The sequence below is a fragment of the Mchenga conophoros genome, linkage group LG14, assembly GCF_057382185.1.
Source record: "Mchenga conophoros isolate Kocher_MC1m ecotype Shallow Benthic linkage group LG14, M_conophoros_male_GT1.1, whole genome shotgun sequence".
Classification (NCBI taxonomy): Eukaryota; Metazoa; Chordata; class Actinopteri; order Cichliformes; family Cichlidae; genus Mchenga; species Mchenga conophoros.
Window position 1 is genome coordinate 40,593,174 of NC_140539.1, and position 24,999 is coordinate 40,618,172.

At 47.0% G+C, this 24,999-nt stretch overlaps 1 protein-coding gene across 1 annotated transcript; it reads right to left on the reverse strand.

Moving 5' to 3' along the window:
* Window positions 1–24,999, reverse strand: masp1 (MBL associated serine protease 1). Its single transcript, XM_085244576.1, has 13 exons — window positions 24,753–24,999; window positions 18,034–18,256; window positions 17,770–17,947; window positions 17,347–17,478; window positions 16,017–16,213; window positions 15,796–15,943; window positions 15,607–15,725; window positions 15,263–15,341; window positions 14,082–14,207; window positions 13,757–13,831; window positions 11,360–11,607; window positions 11,067–11,255; window positions 1–2,491 (listed from the first exon to the last, which is right to left on the reverse strand). Exons 1-13 carry the CDS (start codon window positions 24,755–24,757, stop codon window positions 2,024–2,026), a joined length of 2,187 nt encoding a protein of 728 aa, XP_085100702.1. The 5' UTR covers window positions 24,758–24,999; the 3' UTR covers window positions 1–2,023.

Genomic DNA, 24,999 nt, shown 5'->3' on the forward strand with positions numbered 1-24,999 from the left:
AAATAGAGAAAAGGGCTAAATTCATGCAGAATTATTATGAAAATGGTCCCAAATCCAAGAAGCCAAGAGGAAACAGCAGGCTGACAGATTTATTCAGAGAATTAAAAACCCAGCAAATGATAAGATATGACATGAAAAGCATAAAGAATCTTTTGTGACCTATTATACCCGACTGTACGCAGAACCCACCACGACAGATGTGCCCTCTGTTAATGCATTTCTTTCCTTGATTTACCATCGATAGGAACAAAATAAAAGATTAACACCAACAGTAACTGCGGAGGAGATTAACCAGGCCGTTTCAAATAAGATGGCCGGTGAGGACGGCTACCCGGCAGAGTGGTACAAGCAGAGATCTCGTAGCCCCTCTGCTGAGGGTTTGCTTTAACCATGTGCTTACAGGGGGAGATACCCCCATCCTGGAAACGAGCAGGTATTTCAGTAATTCCCAAACCGGGTAAGAACAAAACAGAACGTGGTTCCTACAGACCCATATCAGTCGTGAATATTGACTACAGGATATTTGCAACACTATTAGCTAAACAGTTGGAATTTATAACTTCAGAACTAGCAGATACAGATCAAACAGGCTTTGTTCGAAACGGACAAACTCACGATGATGTGAGGCGGGCTCTCGTTCTAGTAAACAAAATAAAAAATATCAAATCAGTAGCTGTCTGACTGTCTGACTGCTGGAATGATCTTCAATCAAAGCTTTATTCGTCACATGCAGGTTGCCCTGCAGTGAAATGGGACCCCCCCCCCCCCGACCTTACACATATAGCACAAACATTACATGGGGATACAGGTCGGAGATTGGTAGAATCAGAGAAAAAACATTGAAATGTACACTACAGTGGGGAAAGTACAAGAGGAAAAAAGAGACCCCTACTCATTCTGTGCTTCCATGGTAGGACAGCATGAGAACAGGAAACAAAAAACTCCTTTGCACAAAAAAGCACATAAATGTCCACAGCACAACATTGTGAAGACATGACAAGCCACAGGGGTGGGTGGGGGGTGAGGAGTAATCCGAAGAAACACAGCAGCCACCCTGCACAGCGCTATCATTCCAGCGCGGCACACAGACCCGCCGTGTTCCCTCGCAGGAAACAAGCATCGAAGGCGTTGGAAAGGGAGGGGGGATGAGTGAGTGCCTATCAGTGTAAGTGTATGTGTGTGCGTGTCCATAGTTCAGCGGAGACAGTGTCCTTCGCTCTATCAGGCTAAGTAAACAGTCTGCCAGCCAACCCAGGTGGCCTTCATGGGACGGGAAGAATAGTCATCACACAGTCGTTATCAGGGAGTTGGGAGTTGTTTTGGTGGGCTCCAGCCTTGGGCCTAGCAGCTGGCGCCGTGGTGTCCAAATGTTGAATATTGTTGATTTCTCCTTTGTGAGCAGCTCAAATTTAGCCCTCTGACACTGGTCCCTCGATCTCCCGTTGGAGAGCCGCGAGCCTCCCCATGATGGTATCAAACTTCTGTTCCATGGTGTTGTCAGTCTTTTGATTCTGAGACCTCACAACTGCAGTGATCCGTTCCGCGATGTTTTCCAACTGTCGCTCAAGGGTGTCATTTTGAGCAGGCCTTTCGCTGATGTTTCCCCTCATACCAAGGACTGAGGAAATCGGACAAATACCTTTTATTAAAACTACTGGCTGGTGCAAAGAAAGCCATAACTCGCAAATGGCTAAACGTGGCTCCACCGTCATTTTTGGACTGGATAGGCATTACCAAGGAAATTTACACAATGGAGAGACTTTTTCATTAAGACTTGCTGCTGATAAATTTGAGAAGTAATGGAAAAAATGGGACCTTTACTTGAATGGAAAAATATTATAAATTCTGGTACCAAAAGTATCATCGCTGTAATTCACCTGTTTGATTTGATTGTACCATAAATGGATACCTTTTTTTTTAATGCATCTTTGCAAGCCTAGTGCTCTGTACTTGTTAATGTCTGAATGTTTTGTAAAAAATATACAAAACTACCAATAAAAACAAAGTGTTAAAAAACCCAGCATCACCACCAGGGGGCAGCGTGAAGGTGGCTCTGTATCCACTCCACGTATTTGGCCACTCGGGTATAGACTCCATACACTCTCAGACTCCCGCACTCCTCTGGTCCACCCCAGGACACCAACCCAAACACCGCCCACCTCCGGCTGACCTCGTCCTCCATTACAAATGCACCCCCGCTGTCCCCTAGGCAGGTGTCCCGCCCCCCCTCGAAGAAGCCGGCACAGAACATGTTGTCAGTGATGTTGTAGCTGACGGAGCGCGAGGCGTAGCTCGCCTCACACTCGGCCTGGGAGACCACAGGCAGCTTCACATACTGCAGGAGGTCAGAGGTCATCTCGAGGTCGGTGTCCGACACAGGGTCAAAGGTCAGAGTGGATGAGGGGGAGGAAGAAGCAGAGGCATTGGGGTTGGAGATTCCCCAACCAGCAACCACACCCAGAGAGTTGGGGGGAGGTGCCAGGGGGTCATCCTGGGGTAAAGACAGAGGTCAGAGGTCAAGCAGCAGACAGATCAGTAAAATATTTACATCCTTAGTCGATCTGATCTCACTGCCTCAAACAGGCGATGACATCACCAGTAAAAATAAAGAAACGTGATTCAAAAATACTGGAAATAAAGCAAACGTGTCCACATCGAGCCCAAAGCAGACGTGTCTGAGACGTCATTGCTGAACAGTCATTTAAGATTAGTTAGTAAATAACAATTAGCTAATGTTGTTCATGAGACTAAAATCATCTCACTGTGTTAATGTAAATATAATATGGCCAATGTTATAGTATTGTCAGATATATATATATATATATATATATATATATATATATATATATATATATATATATATATATATATATCTATCTCGTAGTGGTTAGACTACACGCCTTTGGAACCCAGGATCGCAAGTTCGATTCCTGCCTTGGGCGTCTGTATCCAGTAAGGGTCCTAAGGCTAGACCCCCTATGCTAAGAGAGCCTACCGCAGACATGAGCGAGACAGATAAATATGAAGGCGTCGCCCGGATCAACAAGGTCCGCGTCAGGTGTTGAGGAACCAGGGCACCCTGACGAAAAGTGGGCTACTGGAACAAGAAGGCATCGGTGGGCAAGAGACGAAAACAGGGCGTTGTTGGAATGCTACTACGCAAGTAACCCCGGCGGCAGGGGCTACATGAATAGGATGACGGACCTATGGATTCTTCGATACCCAACATCCACAATGACGGCGAAACAACTAGTAGCTCAGTGTTCCAACATTCGAAAGAAGGGACTGCTCTCACAGCTAGAGATTGACGAGGTACAACACAAATGCTACGGCAAGGAGGAGTCAGGACGCCAGGTCAGGGGGGAGATATCATCACCCCCACCCGAGATTGGGTACATAGCCCCAAGTGCGATAGGAGAAGGATCGTTGAGTGCGAGAGGAACTGACCTGAAAAAAAGGATAATGGCCAAGCTTGAAACCTGGATCCCCCGTAGCCGGTTACCAAGATTACGTAAAGTACCCTCAGAAGGTCTGCTAGATGATGTTAATGCAGCACTACGGACAATACCTACAACCACGATTACTGACACTAACAAGCTGACCTACAATACGGCAGCAGTGATCAGTGAGATGCTTGGCTACAAGTTGAACAGCCACAAGGGGCAGTACCCTCCATGGAGAAGGAGGCTAGAGGGCAAGATCAAAGTAGCACGGAGGGAGGTTAGCCAACTAACGGAGTTGCAGAAAGGTGCGACAAATAAGGTGCATAAGAAATACAGCAAGCTGTCCATACCTGAGGCCTTGGAAACTGCCAAGCAAAGACTCACAGCCTTGGCCAGCCGCTTGAGGAGGTACACCAGAGAGATAGAAGGCAGGAGAATAAACCAGCTGTTCTCCACAGAACCAGCAAAGGTGTACTCTCAGTGGCAAGGGAACAATAAGAGAACAGCACCACCAAGGCTGGAGACGGAGCAATACTGGAAGAGCATATGGGAGAAGGACGCAACCCATAACGGCAATGCTCAGTGGCTAGTGGATCTGAGGGCTGACCACAGCGACCTCCCTGAACAGGGTCCAGTAACCATCACAGTGGCAGATATCCAAGAAAGGGTCTCCAGTATGAAGAGTTGGACAGCACCAGGGCCCGACATGGTTCACGCCTACTGGCTGAAGAAGCTGACTGCACTCCACGAGCGTCTGGCAGCACAAATGAACCAGCTGCTAGTTAACGAGAGACACCCGGAATGGCTAACCGAAGGCCGGACGGTCCTGATCCCCAAGGACCCCAAGAAGGGACCGGTCCCCTCCAACTACCGACCAATAACCTGCCTCAGTACTACATGGAAGCTCCTGTCAGGCATCATATCGGCTAAGATGAACAGGCACATGGGTCAATACATGAGTGGGACACAGAAAGGAATTGGCAAGAATACCAGAGGCGCAAAACACCAGCTACTGGTAGACAGAACAATCAGCCGAGACTGCAAGACCAGACTGACCAACCTGTGCACTGCCTGGATTGATTACAAGAAGGCCTATGACTCAATGCCCCACAGCTGGATACTGGAATGCCTAGAATTGTACAAGATCAATGGGACCCTAAGAGCCTTCATCAGGAACTCAATGGGGATGTGGCGTACAACACTAGAGGCCAACTCCAAGCCCATAGCACAAGTCACCATCAAGTGCGGGATCTACCAAGGAGATGCTCTGTCCCCACTGCTGTTCTGCATAGGCCTGAACCCCCTCAGTGAGATCATTAACAAGACTGGCTACGGATACCGACTACGGAACGGAGCAGTTGTCAGCCACCTCCTGTACATGGATGACATCAAGCTGTATGCCAAGAGTGAACGAGACATCGATTCACTGATCCACACTACCAGGCTATACAGCAATGACATTGGAATGTTGTTCGGACTGGAGAAGTGTAGTCGGATGGTAACAAAGAGAGGGAAGGTAGTCAGAACTGAGGGGATTGAACTACCAGAAGGCAACATTGCAGACATAGAGGACAGTTACAAGTACCTGGGGATCCCGCAGGCAAATGGGAACCATGAAGAGGCCGCTAGAAAGGCTGCAACCACCAAGTACCTGCAGAGGGTCAGGCAAGTCCTGAGGAGTCAGCTGAATGGTAAGAACAAGATCCGGGCCATCAACACGTACGCCCTGCCCGTGATCAGGTACCCTGCTGGGGTAATAGGCTGGCCAAAGGAGGAGATAGAAGCCACTGACATAAAGACAAGAAAGCTCCTTACCATGCATGGAGGTTTCACCCCAAGTCCAGCACCCTGAGGCTGTACGCTAAGCGGAAGGAAGGGGGCCGGGGACTGGTGAGTGTCAGCACCACAGTCCAGGATGAGACAACGAACATCCAAGAATACATTGGGAAGATGGCCCCAACTGACCGAGTGCTCAGTGAATACCTCAGGCAGCAAAAACCCAAGAAAGAGGAGGGAGACGAGGAACCATCATGGAAGGACAGGCCCCTGCACGGTATGTACCACCGGCAGATAGAGGAGGTGGCTGATATCCAGAAATCCTACCAGTGGCTGGACAAAGCTGGACTGAAAGACAGCACAGAGGCACTAATCATGGCAGCACAAGAACAAGCTCTGAGTACAAGATCCATAGAGGCTGGGGTCTATCACAGCAGGCAAGACCCCAGGTGCAGGCTGTGTAAAGATGCCCCAGAGACAATCCAGCACATAACAGCAGGGTGCAAGATGCTAGCAGGCAAGGCATACATGGAACGCCATAACCAAGTGGCCGGCATAGTGTACAGGAACATCTGTGCCGAGTATAACCTGGAAGTCCCGAGGTCAAAATGGGAGATGCCCCCAAGGGTGGTGGAGAATGACCGAGCTAAGATCCTGTGGGACTTCCAGATACAGACGGACAAAATGGTGGTGGCTAACCAACCGGACATAGTGGTGGTAGACAAACAGAAGAAGACGGCCGTAGTGATCGATGTAGCGGTTCCGAATGACAGCAACATCAGGAAGAAGGAACACGAGAAGCTGGAGAAATACCAAAGGCTCAGAGAAGAGCTCGAGAGGATGTGGAGGGTGAAGGTAATGGTGGTCCCCGTGGTAATCGGAGCACTAGGTGCGGTGACTCCCAAGCTAGGCGAGTGGCTCCAGCAGATCCCGGGAATAACATCGGAGATCTCTGTCCAGAAGAGCGCAGTCCTGGGAACAGCTAAGATACTGCGCAGGACCCTCAAGCTCCCAGGCCTCTGGTAGAGGACCCGAGCTTGAAGGATAAACCGCCCGCAGGGGGTGTGTATGTATATATGACGTCATATATATGTATATATATATATATATATATATATATATATATAAAAAACACCCAGCACGCCCCTGCGGGCGGTTTATCCTTCAAGCTCGGGTCCTCTACCAGAGGCCTGGGAGCTTGAGGGTCCTGCGCAGTATCTTAGCTGTTCCCAGGACTGCGCTCTTCTGGACAGAGATCTCCGATGTTGTTCCTGGGATCTGCTGGAGCCACTCGCCTAGCTTGGGAGTCACCGCACCTAGTGCTCCGATTACCACGGGGACCACCGTTACCTTCACCCTCCACATCCTCTCGAGCTCTTCTCTGAGCCCTTGGTATTTCTCCAGCTTCTCGTGTTCCTTCTTCCTGATATTGCTGTCATTCGGAACCGCTACATCGATCACTACGGCCATCTTCTTCTGTTTGTCTACCACCACTATGTCCGGTTGGTTAGCCACCACCATTTTGTCCGTCTGTATCTGGAAGTCCCACAGGATCTTAGCTCGGTCATTCTCCACCACCCTTGGGGGCATCTCCCATTTTGACCTCGGGACTTCCAGGTTATACTCGGCACAGATGTTCCTGTACACTATGCCGGCCACTTGGTTATGGCGTTCCATGTATGCCTTGCCTGCTAGCATCTTGCACCCTGCTGTTATGTGCTGGATTGTCTCTGGGGCATCTTTACACAGCCTGCACCTGGGGTCTTGCCTGGTGTGATAGACCCCAGCCTCTATGGATCTTGTGCTCAGAGCTTGTTCTTGTGCTGCCATGATTAGTGCCTCTGTGCTGTCTTTCAGTCCAGCTTTGTCCAGCCACTGGTAGGATTTCTGGATATCAGCCACCTCCTCTATCTGCCGGTGGTACATACCGTGCAGGGGCCTGTCCTTCCATGATGGTTCCTCGTCTCCCTCCTCTTTCTTGGGTTTCTGCTGCCTGAGGTATTCACTGAGCACTCGGTCAGTTGGGGCCATCTTCCTAATGTATTCTTGGATGTTCGTTGTCTCATCCTGGACTGTGGTGCTGACACTCACCAGTCCCCGGCCCCCTTCCTTCCGCTTAGCGTACAGCCTCAGGGTGCTGGATTTGGGGTGAAACCCTCCATGCATGGTAAGGAGCTTTCTTGTCTTTATGTCAGTGGCTTCTATCTCCTCCTTTGGCCAGCCTATTACCCCAGCAGGGTACCTGATCACGGGCAGGGCGTACGTGTTGATGGCCCGGATCTTGTTCTTACCATTCAGCTGACTCCTCAGGACTTGCCTGACCCTCTGCAGGTACTTGGTGGTTGCAGCCTTTCTAGCGGCCTCTTCATGGTTCCCATTCGCCTGCGGGATCCCCAAGTACTTGTAACTGTCCTCTATGTCTGCAATGTTGCCTTCTGGTAGTTCAATCCCCTCAGTTCTGACTACCTTCCCTCTCTTTGTTACCATCCGACTACACTTCTCCAGTCCGAACGACATTCCAATGTCATTGCTGTATAGCCTGGTAGTGTGGATCAGTGAATCGATGTCTCGTTCACTCTTGGCATACAGCTTGATGTCATCCATGTACAGGAGGTGGCTGACAACTGCTCCGTTCCGTAGTCGGTATCCGTAGCCAGTCTTGTTAATGATCTCACTGAGGGGGTTCAGGCCTATGCAGAACAGCAGTGGGGACAGAGCATCTCCTTGGTAGATCCCGCACTTGATGGTGACTTGTGCTATGGGCTTGGAGTTGGCCTCTAGTGTTGTACGCCACATCCCCATTGAGTTCCTGATGAAGGCTCTTAGGGTCCCATTGATCTTGTACAATTCTAGGCATTCCAGTATCCAGCTGTGGGGCATTGAGTCATAGGCCTTCTTGTAATCAATCCAGGCAGTGCACAGGTTGGTCAGTCTGGTCTTGCAGTCTCGGCTGATTGTTCTGTCTACCAGTAGCTGGTGTTTTGCGCCTCTGGTATTCTTGCCAATTCCTTTCTGTGTCCCGCTCATGTATTGACCCATGTGCCTGTTCATCTTAGCCGATATGATGCCTGACAGGAGCTTCCATGTAGTACTGAGGCAGGTTATTGGTCGGTAGTTGGAGGGGACCGGTCCCTTCTTGGGGTCCTTGGGGATCAGGACCGTCCGGCCTTCAGTTAGCCATTCCGGGTGTCTCTCGTTAACTAGCAGCTGGTTCATTTGTGCTGCCAGACGCTCGTGGAGTGCAGTCAGCTTCTTCAGCCAGTAGGCGTGAACCATGTCGGGCCCTGGTGCTGTCCAACTCTTCATACTGGAGACCCTTTCTTGGATATCTGCCACTGTGATGGTTACTGGACCCTGTTCAGGGAGGTCGCTGTGGTCAGCCCTCAGATCCTCTAGCCACTGAGCATTGCCGTTATGGGTTGCATCCTTCTCCCATATGCTCTTCCAGTATTGCTCCGTCTCCAGCCTTGGTGGTGCTGTTCTCTTATTGTTCCCTTGCCACTGAGAGTACACCTTTGCTGGTTCTGTGGAGAACAGCTGGTTTATTCTCCTGCCTTCTATCTCTCTGGTGTACCTCCTCAAGCGGCTGGCCAAGGCTGTGAGTCTTTGCTTGGCAGTTTCCAAGGCCTCAGGTATGGACAGCTTGCTGTATTTCTTAGGCACCTTATTTGTCGCACCTTTCTGCAACTCCGTTAGTTGGCTAACCTCCCTCCGTGCTACTTTGATCTTGCCCTCTAGCCTCCTTCTCCATGGAGGGTACTGCCCCTTGTCGCTGTTCAACTTGTAGCCAAGCATCTCACTGATCACTGTTGCCGTATTGTAGATCAGCTTGTTAGTGTCGGTAATCGTGGTTGTAGGTATTGTCCGTAGTGCTGCATTAACATCATCTAGCAGACCTTCTGAGGGAACTTCACGTAATCTTGGTAACCGGCTACGCGGGATCCAGGTTTCAAGCTTGGCCATGATCCTATTTTTCAGGTCAGTTCCTCTCGCACTCAACGATCCTTCTCCTATCGCACTTGGGGCTATGTACCCAATCTCGGGTGGGGGTGATGATATCTCCCCCCTGACCTGGCGTCCTGACTCCTCCTTGCCGTAGCATTTGTGTTGTACCTCGTCAATCTCTAGCTGTGAGAGCAGTCCCTTCTTTCGAATGTTGGAACACTGAGCTACTAGTTGTTTCGCCGTGTATATATATATATATATATATATATGTATATATATATATATATATATATATATATATGTATATATATATATATATATATATATATATATATATATATATATATATATATATATATATATATATATATACATACATACACACACACACACACACACACACACACACACACATATACATATATATATATATATATATATATATATGTATATATATCACTGACTTTCAGCTTGTTGTGTTTGTGGATATATGACTGACTTTAATTATTACACATTGGCACATAAATGAGTGACGTCATATTCAGTACTTTTGACAGTTCACTCTTCGGCCGCTCCATCTTATTAGGGAAATTCCACATACATAAATGTAAATTTCAAAACTCAACCCCATCATTTAATTTGTTTTTGATTGAAATTGAATATTACTTAAACTCTCTTAAATTAACTTCCAATATAAAAGGTTTATCATTGATTGAAATTCATTCAGAAATGTTCAACGAATGAGCTGTCACAACTTTCAAGTACAAAGTTGTTATGAAGTCTGTCACATTCCCCCCTTTTTTTTCCTTTTTTATCCTTTATTTATTTCATTGTACTGTATATTGTTACTCTTATTTGCCTTGTATGTCTACTGTACAAACTGAACTGGAATGACTGACTGTTCGCTTTATAATTTCAATAAAGTTTGGGAAAAAAACAAAAAAAAAACCTCTTTGGCCGCTCCCGTCTGCTGTATTTTGCGGCAAAATAATCCACACCCACCGCCGCGCTCTGAATTGTGGGATATATGGGACCACAAAGCGTGCACCGGACCACGCTTGATATTTGGGGAAATCGACGGCGGATTTGGAGTATGCATTTCAATTCAATTCAATTTTATTTATATAGCGCCAAATCACAACATAAGTCGCCTCAAGGCGCTTCATAGATACAGAGAAAAACCCAACAATCATATGACCCCCTATGAGCAGCACTTTGGCAACAGTGGGAAGGAAAAACTCCCTTTTAACAGGAAGAAACCTCCGGCAGAACCAGGCTCAGGGAGGGGCGGGGCCATCTGCTGCGACCGGTTGGGGGGGGGCATTTGAAGCACACTTCGAATTGGGACAGCCGTCGTCGTGTGGCGGTGACGTAACCGCACTTGAAATGCGTACTTCAAGCGTGCAGACCCTGAAATGGGACACAGCCTCAGTGTCGAGGAGTAGCTCCTCCCCCCGTCTTTAATGAGGGGACCAGCTGACCTTTGGAGCAAGCTCAGCATAGGTGAGGTTCGGCTTCACGTTCATGCACTGCTGCTGAGCACCATGCTTTGTTTTTACCCCGACTTTGCCAAGCACACTCTGGCAGACTCACGGACACCTGTACAGGTAAGGAGGCCTTAACCGGGTCTTCCTGCCTGAAGAGCTCAGGAAAGCTAACTCCACCTAATCACTGAGATCCTTTTAAAGTCATTCTAGTTTTTTATAAAGCAGACTTTTATTATTAGTTTTACATTTTCAGTCTCTTACAAGGATTTTAATTCTGTCTGTTAACATGTCTGTCTGATAACCTTTGTGTCTGTCAGCTCAGAGGTCCTCTCCCTGTGACCTCTGACCTTTGTGTTGGGAGATCACACCTAAGTGAACACGGCTTTGTGCAGACTCAGCTGGAGCTGTGACCCACCTGTGTGTGAGGCAGTGGGAGACAGACTGGACGGATGAGTTGGTTAAACTCCACCCGCTCACTCAGCCTCAGCAGGGCGATGTCGTTGTTGTAGTTGTTGGGTTGGAAGTCCGGGTGGAGGAAGATCCGGTCTACGGAGAGGTTGGTGGCCCGACGTTTGTCTCTGGCATCATGGAGACCAAGGAAGACCTGAAGGACAGAACAAGCAGGTCACTTACAGCCGATAAGCATCCGTCCCACGGTTTGGCAGAGACACAAAGCTGATCACAGATATAGGAGAGAACTTCAGAAACCTTGACGTGGTCAGCGGCCACGGGAACGACACTGGTGTCCCTCCTCAGGGACCGCAGGATGTGGGCAGCTGTGAGGACCCAGGACTCCGACAGCAGGGCCCCAGAGCCGAACCAGCGATCCTCTGGGACCCTGGACAGGTCCTCCACACTGAGCAGGACCTGCCAGGGGAAGAAGCCAGGCTCAGCGCTACGACCGCCCACAATCCGCTTCACCTGAGGGGGGAGAGGGCGGGATGGCTGGCCGCAGGCTGGACACGCAGAGACATCAGGCAGACAGGTTATCAGACAGACAGGTGAACAGGCAGACAGGTGAAAAGAAAGACAGGTGAACAGACAGACAGGTTATCAGACAGACAGGTGAACAGGCAGACAGGTGAACAGACAGACAGGTGAAAAGAAAGACAGGTTATCAGACAGACAGGTGAACAGGCAGACAGGTGAACAGACAGACAGGTGAACAGACAGACAGGTGAAAAGAAAGACAGGTTATCAGACAGACAGGTGAACAGGCAGACAGGTGAACAGACAGACAGGTGAACAGACAGACAGGTTAACAGACAGACAGGTGAACAGGCAGACAGGTGAACAGGCAGACAGGTTATCAGACAGACAGGTGAACAGGCAGACAGGTGATCAGACAGACAGGTGAACAGGCAGACAGGTGAACAGGCAGACAGGTTATCAGGCAGACAGGTGAACAGGCAGACAGGTGAACAGGCAGACAGGTGAACAGACAGACAGGTTATCAGACAGACAGGTGAACAGGCAGACAGGTGAACAGACAGACAGGTGAACAGAAAGACAGGTGAACAGGCAGACAGGTGAACAGGCAGACAGGTTAACAGACAGACAGGTGAACAGGCAGACAGGTGAACAGACAGACAGGTGAACAGAAAGACAGGTGAACAGGCAGACAGGTGAACAGGCAGACAGGTTAACAGACAGACAGGTGAACAGGCAGACAGGTGAACAGACAGGTTATCAGGCAGACAGGTGAACAGGCAGACAGGTGAACAGGCAGACAGGTGAACAGGCAGACAGGTGAAAAGAAAGACAGGTTATCAGACAGACAGGTGAACAGGCAGACAGGTGAACAGGCAGACAGGTGAAAAGAAAGACAGGTGAACAGACAGACAGGTTATCAGACAGACAGGTGAACAGGCAGACAGGTGAACAGACAGACAGGTTATCAGACAGACAGGTGAACAGGCAGACAGGTGAACAGACAGACAGGTGAACAGACAGACAGGTTATCAGACAGACAGGTGAACAGACAGACAGGTGAACAGGCAGACAGGTTATCAGGCAGACAGGTGAACAGGCAGACAGGTTATCAGGCAGACAGGTGAACAGGCAGACAGGTGAACAGGCAGACAGGTTATCAGACAGACAGGTGAACAGGCAGACAGGTGAACAGGCAGACAGGTGAACAGGCAGACAGGTGAACAGACAGACAGGTTATCAGACAGACAGGTGAACAGGCAGACAGGTGAACAGACAGACAGGTGAACAGAAAGACAGGTGAACAGGCAGACAGGTGAACAGGCAGACAGGTTAACAGACAGACAGGTGAACAGGCAGACAGGTGAACAGACAGGTTATCAGGCAGACAGGTGAACAGGCAGACAGGTGAACAGGCAGACAGGTGAACAGGCAGACAGGTGAAAAGAAAGACAGGTTATCAGACAGACAGGTGAACAGGCAGACAGGTGAACAGGCAGACAGGTGAACAGGCAGACAGGTGAAAAGAAAGACAGGTGAACAGACAGACAGGTTATCAGACAGACAGGTGAACAGGCAGACAGGTGAACAGACAGACAGGTGAAAAGAAAGACAGGTTATCAGACAGACAGGTGAACAGGCAGACAGGTGAACAGACAGACAGGTGAACAGGCAGACAGGTGAACAGGCAGACAGGTGAAAAGAAAGACAGGTGAACAGACAGACAGGTTATCAGACAGACAGGTTAACAGACAGACAGGTGAACAGGCAGACAGGTGAACAGACAGACAGGTGAAAAGAAAGACAGGTTATCAGACAGACAGGTGAACAGGCAGACAGGTGAACAGACAGACAGGTGAACAGGCAGACAGGTGAAAAGAAAGACAGGTGAACAGACAGACAGGTTATCAGACAGACAGGTTATCAGACAGACAGGTGAACAGGCAGACGGGTTAACAGACAGACGGGTTATCAGAAAGACAGGTGAACAGGCAGACAGGTGAATAGACAGACGGACAGACGGGTTAACAGACAGACGGGTTAACAGACAGACGGGTTATCAGACAGACAGGTGAACAGGCAGACAGGTGAACAGGCAGACAGGTGAATAGACAGACGGGTTAACAGACAGACGGGTTAACAGACAGACAGGTGAACAGGCAGACGGGCAGGTACTTGGCAGACAGGTGGGTACTGTGCTCCTTCCTTCTGAATCAACCCAGTCTCCACTCAGACCACACCTGTATGAAGCTACAAACAGTAACCGGAGTGTGAGGAGGCCTCTGGTTATCAATAGCAGGTCCAGTTTTTATCAACATGTTTAAAAACAGATGAGGAGCAAATTGCCCAAAGATGAGAACAAAATAATAAAAATGAATAAAAACATTTCCTTACTACAACCAGACACAGAGCTCGAGGAACAACAAGGTTCAGCCAATAATCGGATGAGCTGTCACTGCACAGCAACCACTGAAGGAAACCAAACAGGAAGACCTCTTACTGTTAAGCTGGACGCCGCCCTCCCTGCACACGTACTGAACGGTCGCACCGAACAGTGTGCTGTTGTCATGGTTACCAAACACCACGTCAGCCATGTCGACCATCTTTGGACTCCCACAATCCACCACTGTGACAGACAGGACAAAAACACCAATCAGCTTTGAGTCTGAGCAGAAAGGAGGAAGAATGAGCCAGAACCAAACTACAGCTGACCGACAGCGACAACGAATCAGAACTGACGTGTTCCAATGATCCAGACACGTGAGTGTGACGTGATTTTAATCTGAAACTCATCTCAACGTAACGTGAGACCCGACAGGCTGAAGAGTCAGCGTGTCCTGAAGGGGGCGTCACGGGAACACGCATCGAGACAAAGAACGCGAACACATGTGACAGAAACACATCAGCGCCGCGATCCCTGAATGTGAGTCACAGACACACGACAGAAGCTTCTGGTTTTACGCTTTATTGGAAAATACAGACACATCAACACTGTTCGCTCCTGCAGTATCTTTATTAGCCAATGAGACTGGCTTGCTCATTAAGCTAGGCTGTGATTGGTCCGGATGCTGGACAGAGAGCTGGGCTTCCTCCTGGAGTCTGCAGAGAAACGAGAGCGAGAGGAAAGTGTGTGAGCAGACCTGAACTGTCTCTCAGCACCTGCACAGACAGCTACCTGTCAGTCTCAAAACTGATCTGCAGGACGCCACGGCGGTGCCTGCCTACCACAGCACGACCGGCCTGGTCAGCCAGTCCCCCCCTCCCCGCGGTGGTAAAATAAACATGTCAGTCGTAACTCACCTGTTTGCATTATTAGGGGCGTGGCCTCTGCGACTGACACGTGGATGGTGACACAGGTGGCTGTAGCTACTAACTTCACCTGAGCTGGACCCGTGGGCCGTGTTTGTGCTGTTGGAGCCTTTTAATGACATCATGTGACCAATAACATGGCTGCTGTGAGGTCACTACTGTACTAACAGAGCATCAGAAAAGGCGGAGCTTCAGGTTTACTAAACGAAAGCCTAACTAGCACTACTGTGACGCTCCTGTAGAGTCTGCAGAGAGCCAGCAGGTGGCGTGTGTGCTCCAGGAAACAGGTTGCAGCAGCAGTAACCCAGACTCAAACACGGGAGACACTGAAACACAAACACTCTGGAGAGGTCAAAGGTCGAGCAGTCTTACTGTGGCACGGAGGAGGACTGTCGCTCCACGATCCATCGGCCCGGCAGTCGATCTGATAGTGATCCAGGTGACCTCCGTCCTGAGCAGAGACAGCGCAGCCAGGTTAGCAACAAGCAGCATCACTGCAGACCATGTGACCCGCACAGCTGATCTACACCTGTGGCGCATAGCTCGGACGCACGCCGCGTTCGCGCTCTGCGTGACCGATCCGTTTGACAGTTCGATCTGTCAAACGGACGCCAGTGCGCTGGCCCATTCCTTCACGTGCGCAGCGCCGCTGTTTTTGAAACAAACTAAACATCATTTGGGTTGACCAAACTCAGCTGATGTGACACGCCCCCTACCTTCAGCAGGTGGTATCCAGGCTCACAGGTGAACAGGATGTGGTCTTTAAAGAAGTATTCTGATTGGAAGGGGTTCATCAGGGCGTTGGGCGGAGTATTGGGCACGGGACATTGACTTCCTGTCAGGAGACAATAAAAGCTATAACTCCCAGCTGTGTGTCTGTTTGCATCACCTGGACATGGACTCACCTGTAGCCGTGTAGCCGAGCCTCCAGCCGAGGTTTTCTCCAGAGCTATCGCTGTGGAACACGATGGAGGCCACGTTGCTGTCGGTCTGAATGACTCCTGGAGATCGATCGCCGCAGAACGGACCGAACACAGCACTTCCTGCTTTAATCTGACAGGAAAACAGCTGATTAACAGCTCCAACACGTCACCCGAGTGTGTGTCTGTGTGTGTGTTTTCTTCACCTTAATGTAGTCATAGGGACAGCTGACGTCAGGGTGATCCTCCACATCAAAGTGTGAGTCAAACTGGAGGCGGAGCCTGAAGCCATCCTCCACCTCGATGCGGTACAAGCACTCGCAGCTCTTTGGGTACGGAGCAGGGAAGTCAATGCTGCTCAGAACTCCGGAGCGTTCCCTGAACACATCACTGCTGCACTCCACTGAACAGAATAGAATTCAACTTTACTGTGATTGCACACGTCACAAGTGCAAGACAACAGAAATGCAGTTTGCATCCATCCAGAAAGTGCTTTGGCAATAATATTGATATATTACAAAATATGGATCTATTATAGGTATGTTACAATGTACACGGTATGAAGGCATGTTATGAATATGCTCTAAGTATGTACTGGCTGCAGTGAGTGTACAAGCTATGAACAGGATATAAATATGGTTAAAATATGAAAACTATTTGAGATTGTAGAGATACAATTGCTACTATTAATAAACAGTTGTAGAACTATAATTATTGTATTGTACAGAATGATTGTCTATACATCATTTACAGTAGTGCATTTTAGCACACACGCACGCACACACACACACACACACACACACACACACACAGAAAAGCAGAGTCAAAAACTGAGTTTGTATATTTGCTCTCTGAGGATCTGCAGGCTTCCTGAAGGACACTCAGAGCTCTTCCCACACTGATGTCCGGCTCTCACAGGCTTGTGTGTTTCTATCCAGCTGTGCTTTAATGCACAGCTTTGTGTTTGCACTGTTGTCATGCTGATAGTCAGATGTTTCCAGATGTTCCTGAACGATCACAGTGGATTAAATACTCATTTGTATATCTGTGTTTTGTATCATATTTGTTGCATCCATGTTTGGGAGGGGAAAAAATATGAGACATTAAAGGGGCGTGGCTAACCGGAAGCAAAGAAAAGAGGTGAGACTCAAGACTTTTGCACACTCAGTGTGTTGTGTTATAATGGTTCTGTAATCAGTCAGAGGTCACCGAGAGGTCGTCGCTCTGTAGCAAACCCTCAGACGTGAACACGCACAGGCAGAACTCAGACAGAGCCTGCCTCCCCCACACAGAAACACGCAAATATTTACCACCGATCAGGCGCCGCTATCAGTCACAGCGGGGTCACGGTCCACAGCACTGATCTGTCAGGGCACGTGAGGACCCACACATTCCTCCCCCACCCGTGGTTCATGTGGGGCTCATATCTTTGGAAAGCAGAGCCCCGCAGCGCACGCTACTGTACTTGTGGATGAACGCGAGCAATCAGCTGTGGGTGCTGTGGATTATGACACCCGAGCCGATGTCTGCGCTCACCTCTGCAGGTGTGGTTGTCAGAGTGCAGCCGGTAACCATAGCGACAGGAGCAGTAGTATCCTCCGATGTAGTTGTGGCAGAAATGATCGCAGAGCGCGTCCTCGCCACTCCGCTCGCTGCACTCGTCTACGTCTAGAGGGGCGGGGCCAGAGGCGGGACCAGAGGAGACAGGAAACAAGCATCAGATGAGAAACGCAAACAAACTGCGCCTTTTTGTCAGGTGACCTCTGAAACTGAGTCGCACTGAAACAGGAAGTCCGCAGACTCGCTCACTGCTCGTCAGAGTTCTGCTCGGTCCCACCTTCAGACCAGCACCGAGCAGAACTCCGATGAACACCTGAAGGTCCAAACTCCGGCTCCAGAGGAGACGTCATGGCGAGAGACCGAACCCGTCTGCTCGGGCGGGCTGGGTCTGGTTCTTACCCACGGCGCTGTAGTGAGCCACGAACCCGGAGAACCGCTCCTCGTCGGAGAAGTCGGAGGAGAAGAGGAGGCTGAGGGAGTTTCTGGGGGAAGTGAGGGCCTGCTGAGCCGGCACCGCCTCCGTGTCCGTCTGCTCCTTCCCACAGAACAGCGCCAGCACCTCCCCCTCAGCCTCCACCTGCAGACAGAGAACCATAGTTTGTGACATCACTGTGGCGCGCAAACACACACACACACACCAAAAACTGGCATCCTGTGTCTCACCTTGACGTAGTCGTACTCGCACAGGTAAGACGGCTCCAGGTCGAAGTGGCTGAAGTAGAGCTTGATCTGGAAGCCGTCAGGAACGCTGACGTTCCAGCGCAGCTGCATGTCCCGGGGATACGGCTCCGGGAAGTTTGGTGAGCACAGGCTGCCGTACATCCCCGACAGCGACAGCTGCTGAGCACCGAGTCCGAGCGAGAAGAGCAGCGAGATGAGGATGAGTCTGAGAGGAAGCAAAGCGACACTCGTCAGGACGTCACAGAGGTCCGGCCCCCTCCTCATCAGAGGCCTGGGACCAGGCCCGCACGCATCCTTCTGCGAACGTTACACGCACACCAGCCTGTTCCTATTGCACATGCTCAGTGAAAGCCTGCTCCCACCCAGCACCATCAGTAAACACGCCCTTTTTCTTTGAAAGTAAAATCTCAGCCCACATAAATATATCAACAGCAGTGATCACAAAACGGTGTATAACTGAAGACAGTAGTGAGATCTTTAACCAGGTCTTCCCATTAACACCTGACCTGCCCAGAGGGTCAGTCAGTGAGCTCGTCAATAGCTTCAATGCTAACATGTTAAATGTAATGGACACTATTGCTCCCATTAAGGTGAAGGTTATCTCTGGAAGGAAAAAGTCTCCATGGAGAAACTCCACACTGGTGAAAAATGAAAAAAGAGAGTGTAGGAAAGCTGAGCGCAGATGGAGAAAAACAAACCTCCAGGTTCATTATGACATCTATAAAGAGAAACTTCACAATTATAATTTACAACTGAGGAATGCAAGGAGGTCCTACTTCTCTGACATCATCACTAAAAACAGCCATAATGCTCGGGTCTTATTTTCTACAGTTGACAGGCTAACAAACCCTCCTGTGTCAGTGGCAGCTGAACTTCATTCGACCATGGCCTGCAATGACTTTGCCAAATTCTTCACAGAAAAAATCCAAAAAATTAGACAAGCAATTGGTACATCAACAGCAGATCCAGGATATGTACTGTGTCCACCAAAAAACTGTTTAAACACCATGAAACAGTTTCAACCTATTAACAGCAAAGACCTGGAGGACATCTTAGGTCAACTGAACTCCTCCTCCTGCTGTTTAGATGTCCTGCCAACAAGTTTTTTCAAAAAGGTCTCAAAGACTTTGGAGTCAGACCTGTTACAGATCGTCAACTTTTCTTTATTATCAGGTGTGTTTCCAGAACCACTAAAAACTGCTGTAATCAAACCTATACTGAAAAAGGACAATCTTGACAAGACACAAATGAAAAACTACAGGCCGATCTCAAATCTCCCGTTTTTAAGATCATTGAAAAAGCAGTTTCTCAAAAGCTCAGTTACTTCTTAACACAGAATAATTGCTACGACGCCTTCCAGTCAGGTTTTAGACAGAACCACAGCACTGAAACCGCTCTGACCAAAGTGTTTAATGACATATGTCTGAATACAGACAGTGGAAAAATGTCAGTCCTAGTTTTACTGGATCTCAGTGCAGCATTTGATACAGTTGACCACAACATATTACTCAAACGACTGGAGAACTGGACAGGTCTTTCAGGAACTGTACTAAACTGGTTCAAAACATACGTAGAAAACAGGAAATACTTTGTATCAATAGGTAACTTCACATCCGAGCAGACAAGTATCACATGTGGAGTTCCCCAAGGTTCCATCTTGGGACCCCTTCTGTTTAACATTTACATGCTCCCACTGGCACAGATTATAAACAACAACAAAATAAACTACCACAGCTATGCAGATGACACACAAATATATATCACAATGTCACCAGGAGACCGAGGCCCTGTACAGGCTCTTGGTAAATGCATTGAGGAAATCAATGACTGGTTGTGCCACAATTTTCTCCAGCTAAACAAAAACAAAACTGAGGTAATAGTCTTTGGCGCCAAAGAAAAATGATTACAGGTCACCAGAGAACTTCAATCTATACATCTAAAAACCACAAACCAGGCGAGAAATTTGGGTGTAGTGATGGATGCAGACCTAAACTTAGAAAAACACATTAAGACAATAACAAAGTCAGCTTACTATCACCTCAAGAATATTTCAAGGATAAAAGATCTGATGTCTCAACAGGACCTGGAAAAACTAGTCCATGCATTCATCTTTAGTAGGCTTGATTACTGTAACAGCATCTTTACAGGTCTACCTAAAAAATCAGTCAGACAACTACAGCTCATTCAGAACTCTGCTGCTCGAGTCCTCACTAAGACCAAAAAAGTGGACCACATCAGTCCAGCTCTGAGGTCTTTACACTGGCTGCCTGTCCGTCAGAGGATAGACTTTAAAGTTCTGATGCTGGTCTATAAAGCTCTGAATGGTTTAGGACCAAAATGGAGTTCGGTGTATGAAGAGTCAGATGTGGACAAGGCTTATGACAATTTCCTAGATATTTTTACTATGTGGTACAATAAACATTGTCCTGTAAACGAACACATGACAAAGAAAAAAAAAGATAAAAAGTCCTTGGCTCACAAAAGGAATTATTAATGCTTGCAAAAAGAAAAACAATCTGTATAAACAGTTTATCAAAGTAAAAACAAAAGAAGTGGAACAAAGATATAAAGCATATAGAAATAAATTGACTGATATTATAAGAACGAGCAAACAACTTTATTATAGAAGAAGATTATATGAAAATAAAAACAATATAAAAGGAACTTGGGATGTGTTAAACAACTTAATTAAACAAGGATCTTCTGGAACATCATATCCTGAATATTTTACTGATGCAAATGGTGAAAATCACAACATGAGTAATATTGTCGATGGGTTCAATAAATTCTTCATAAATGTTGGTCCTGAACTAGCAGCGGACATCCCGTGTCATAAAAATGAAAATATCAGTAATATAAAATCAAATCCCTTTTCACTGTTCCTCTCAGCTACAAATGAGCAAGAAGTAATAAATATCACATTAAAATGTAAAAGTAAGTCTTCAATGGATTATCATGACATAAATATGTCTGTAGTTAAACAGGTTATTCTGAATATTGCTAGTCCCTTAACATATATCTGTAATTTATCATTTCAGTCCGGTTGTTTTCCAAAAAAAATGAAAATTGCGAAAGTAATACCACTATATAAAAGTAATGACAAACACAGTTTTACCAATTATAGGCCTATTTCTCTACTGCCTCAATTCTCAAAAATTCTAGAAAAACTTTTTAATTCAAGATTAGAAAAATTCCTTGAAAAACATCAAATAATAAATGTTGGTCAGTTTGGTTTCAGAACGCAAAGAACCACTTCAATGGCGATAATTGAGGCAGTAGAAGAAATTACTGATACACTGGATAAAAATAAATATGCAGTTGGTATTTTTGTTGATCTCAAAAAGGCCTTCGACACAATCAATCACTCAATTTTATTGGATACATTGGAAAGATATGGTATTCGAGGGAAAGCTGGTAACTGGTTAAAAAGTTACCTAACGGGTCGGGAACAATATGTTAGCATAGGGCATTACCATTCAGAGAAACTTGGTATTACATGTGGTGTTCCCCAAGGGTCAGTGTTGGGACCAAAACTTTTCAATGTATACATAAATGATATTTTTGATGTTTCTCAAGTACTTAAACTCATACTGTTCGCAGATGACACCAACATATTTTTCAGTAGCGATGATTATACTGATCTTGTAATGACCGTAAACAGGGAGCTAAAATTAATAAAAAAATGGATGGACATAAATAAATTATCATTAAATATAAATAAAACTAAAGCAATGTTTTTTGGTAATTTAAAATATAATATAGAATTACCAATTATCATTGAAGGTGTACCAATTGATAACGTGAGTGAAAACAAATTTTTGGGAGTCGTAATTGATAATAAAATTTCATGGAAACCCCACGTCAGACACATAAAAACCAAAATTTCCAGAAGCCTCGCAGTTTTGAACAAAGTGAAACCATACCTTGATAAAGATGCACTTCGTACTCTGTACTGTACTCTGGTTCTTCCATATCTTATATATTGTGTGGAAGTGTGGGGAAATAAAAATACAACTAATCCATGAGTCACAGTACAGAAACGAGCACTGCGTATTATTCACAAGGCTGGTTATCTAGATCATACTCACAAATTCTTTCTTCAGGCAAAGTTACTTAAATTCCAGGATCTGGTTAATTACAATACATCCATAATTTTGTATAAAGCTTTTACTAAACTTTTACCGGCAAATTTACAAACTAGATTTGAAATTCGAGAAAAGGTTTATAATGTGAGAGGATTTGGAGAATTCAAATTACCCAGAACTCGAACAACCCGTAAAGGTTTTTGTGTGTCTGTATGTGGTGTGAGAATCTGGAACAGTCTGAGTTTACAATTGAAACAATGCAAAAATATTCATAGATTTAAATTCCTCTACAAACAGTTGGTCTGGTCACAGTATACTCAATGATGCTTTTAGTGTGCTCTGTAATGTCTGTCCTCTTACCATTGCTGGTATGGATTCAAAAAAAAAAAAAAAAAAAAAAAAAAAGAGTGTGCGTATGTATGTACATATATGTATATGTGTGTGTAGATATATATGTATGTATATGTATGTGTGTATGTGTGTGTTCGTTACTTGTAGTTATTACTGCCTGTTACCTGTGGTAATGCAATTTATAATTTATATATTCTGTATTCAGTTATGAAGGCTCTAATTGTTGTTTGCGAGCTGCAGTTTAGATGCTTGTATGTGCCCGGGGCTGTTGATGGGTCTGTATGCAATGATGGGCGTAGCTGCGGGAAGTTTGTTTTTTTTGTTGATGAGTGAGTATAGGGGTGGGATTTAATAAGTTTTCTTCGTCCCACTCCTTTTTCAGGCAATTTTTGTTTTTTGTTTTGTGCATTTTATGTTCAATATCGGTATTTGTTGTGCCTGGAAATGAACAAATAAATGAATGAAATGAATGAATGAAAATACATCAATGACCTCCTGACCCAGCATGAACCTTCCAGATCCCTCAGGTCATCTGGATCCGGTCTTTTATCAGTTCCCAGAGTCAGAACCAGACACGGAGAAGCTGCATTCAGCTTTTATGCTCCTTATATCTGGAACAAACTCCCAGAAAGCCTCAGATCAGCTGAAACACTCAGTTTATTTAAATCCAGGTTGAAGACTCACCTGTTCTCAGCTGCATTTGAATAAAGCACCAAATACACACTGTTTTACTTTTAAGCTTAAATTTCAAAACTTACATTTTAACTACTGATTTTATCTACTGTTCTGTTTGTTTGTTTTAATCAATTTTAAATCATGCTTTTATTTGTTCTTGTTTCTAATGTCTCTGTAAAGCACTTTGAATCACCTTGTTGTTGAATTGTGCTATACAAATAAACTTGCCTTGCCCCCCTGACACTTTATTTGGTACAGCTGGTTAGCACCTGATTGGACGTCAGTCAGGTTCCAGAAAGGCTGCTTCCTATCAGCAGCCTGTCCGCTCTCCTGACCTCTGACCTTAGCGAGGCATCTGCTGCTCGCTGGATGTTGGAAAGGAAACGCCCGGCCGATGATAGTTTCACATTTTATAACCGCTTTGCTTCAGCTGTTCCTCGGTTTCAGTGACGTGTGCAGCCACTACAGTAAACTCACACCCTAACCCAGGGGTCTCAAACCGTGGCCTGGGGGCCACTCGCTGCCCGTACCTTGATGTGCAGAAATATAATGCACTTTGACCCCTGAAGTGACTTTTTGTTAAAATAAGTTCTTTAAAAAGCCAAAAAAGATGAATCTGAAGCCAACATGAGCAGAGAGCACAAACATGCTGAGGCTGTGTGAGTGCAGTGACAGACTCACAAACTCATGCACGCACTTATGTGCAGTTTGTTGCATACAAACACAACGACAGCCGCAGTGCTGCGTGTGTGTGCACAGACCCATGTGTTAGTGAAGAGCAGAGATGGGCAGTAATGTAATCGATTACCAACACTGGTTAAGAGATTGGAAACAAACTCTTGTTACACAACATTTGAAATTTTAAAAACAAACACATTTTAGGAAATATTTGTTTGTTTTGTACTTGAGCACTAGTCAAAGGAGCTTACAGAGAAAAGCGTCTGGACTTCTTTGAGTTGCTTGAAGACGTTTCACCTCTCATCCAGAAGCTTCTTCAGTTCTGTGCCATTGTGAAACCTGACCCCCACCTTCACAGTAAGCTCACCTGAAACTCTGGCTGATTGGGACCCACACCCGGTTTCACACCTTGGCTCAGGCGATTAGAGGATCATCAGGGGGTCCTTTTGTCCCTCTGTGGGGGGGATACTCCCGCTAGGTTTATATCTGGGACTCTCCACCATTTGACCTTAGAACTGAAGAAGCTTCTCGGATGAGAGGTGAAACGTCTTCAAGCAACTTAAAGAAGTCCAGACGCTTTTCTTTGCAAGCTCCTTAGACCACGATGACCTGGATGACTGAGAACCTTCACAGACATACTTGAACGGTAAAATCTCCTCCAATCAGATGACAGAGCCAGCAGTGGCCCGCAGCTCCTTTCACTCTGAGACCCAAGCGCACAAACCTTCATCCTCCCTCTTCATCACCTCCACCTGCGTGAGCGCTGAGCTGCGGGACCACGCCCCCGCGGCGCGTTTATGACACCTGATCACCTGGAGTTCCGCTACACCGCGTCCGTCAGTGAGTCTGAGTATCGATCCTGATCAGCACCGACTACAAGAACCTGCAATCACGTGACCCGAAACTCCTTACCTCATGTTGGACGTGGCAGCTCCTCTCAGCTCCTTCGGCGGCTCCTCCGCTCCTCTGTGCTCCTCCGGACACCGACCCCCGGGTTTCACCCCGGCGTGACGTATACTGAGAGGCTTACGTCATCACGTGCCATGCCGAAGCAGCCTGGAGGAACAGCAGCGCCCTCTGGGGCTCAAAGTGATTCTTTTTGTACTGAAGTCCGTTTGTTTGTTTACCTGTTTTACGTCACAGTTAATCAACTTCCTGT

What these genes read in the sequence shown, in the direction of transcription:
- masp1 (XM_085244576.1), bottom strand. An exon ending in GGCTCACTACAGCGCCGTGG is followed by an intron (nt 17,479 to 17,769) that starts GTAAGAACCAGA and finishes CCGCCCCTCTAG; the next exon opens with ACGTAGACGAGTGCAGCGAG. An exon ending in GGGCGGCGTCCAGCTTAACA is followed by an intron (nt 13,832 to 14,081) that starts GTAAGAGGTCTT and finishes TACTGTTTGTAG; the next exon opens with CTTCATACAGGTGTGGTCTG.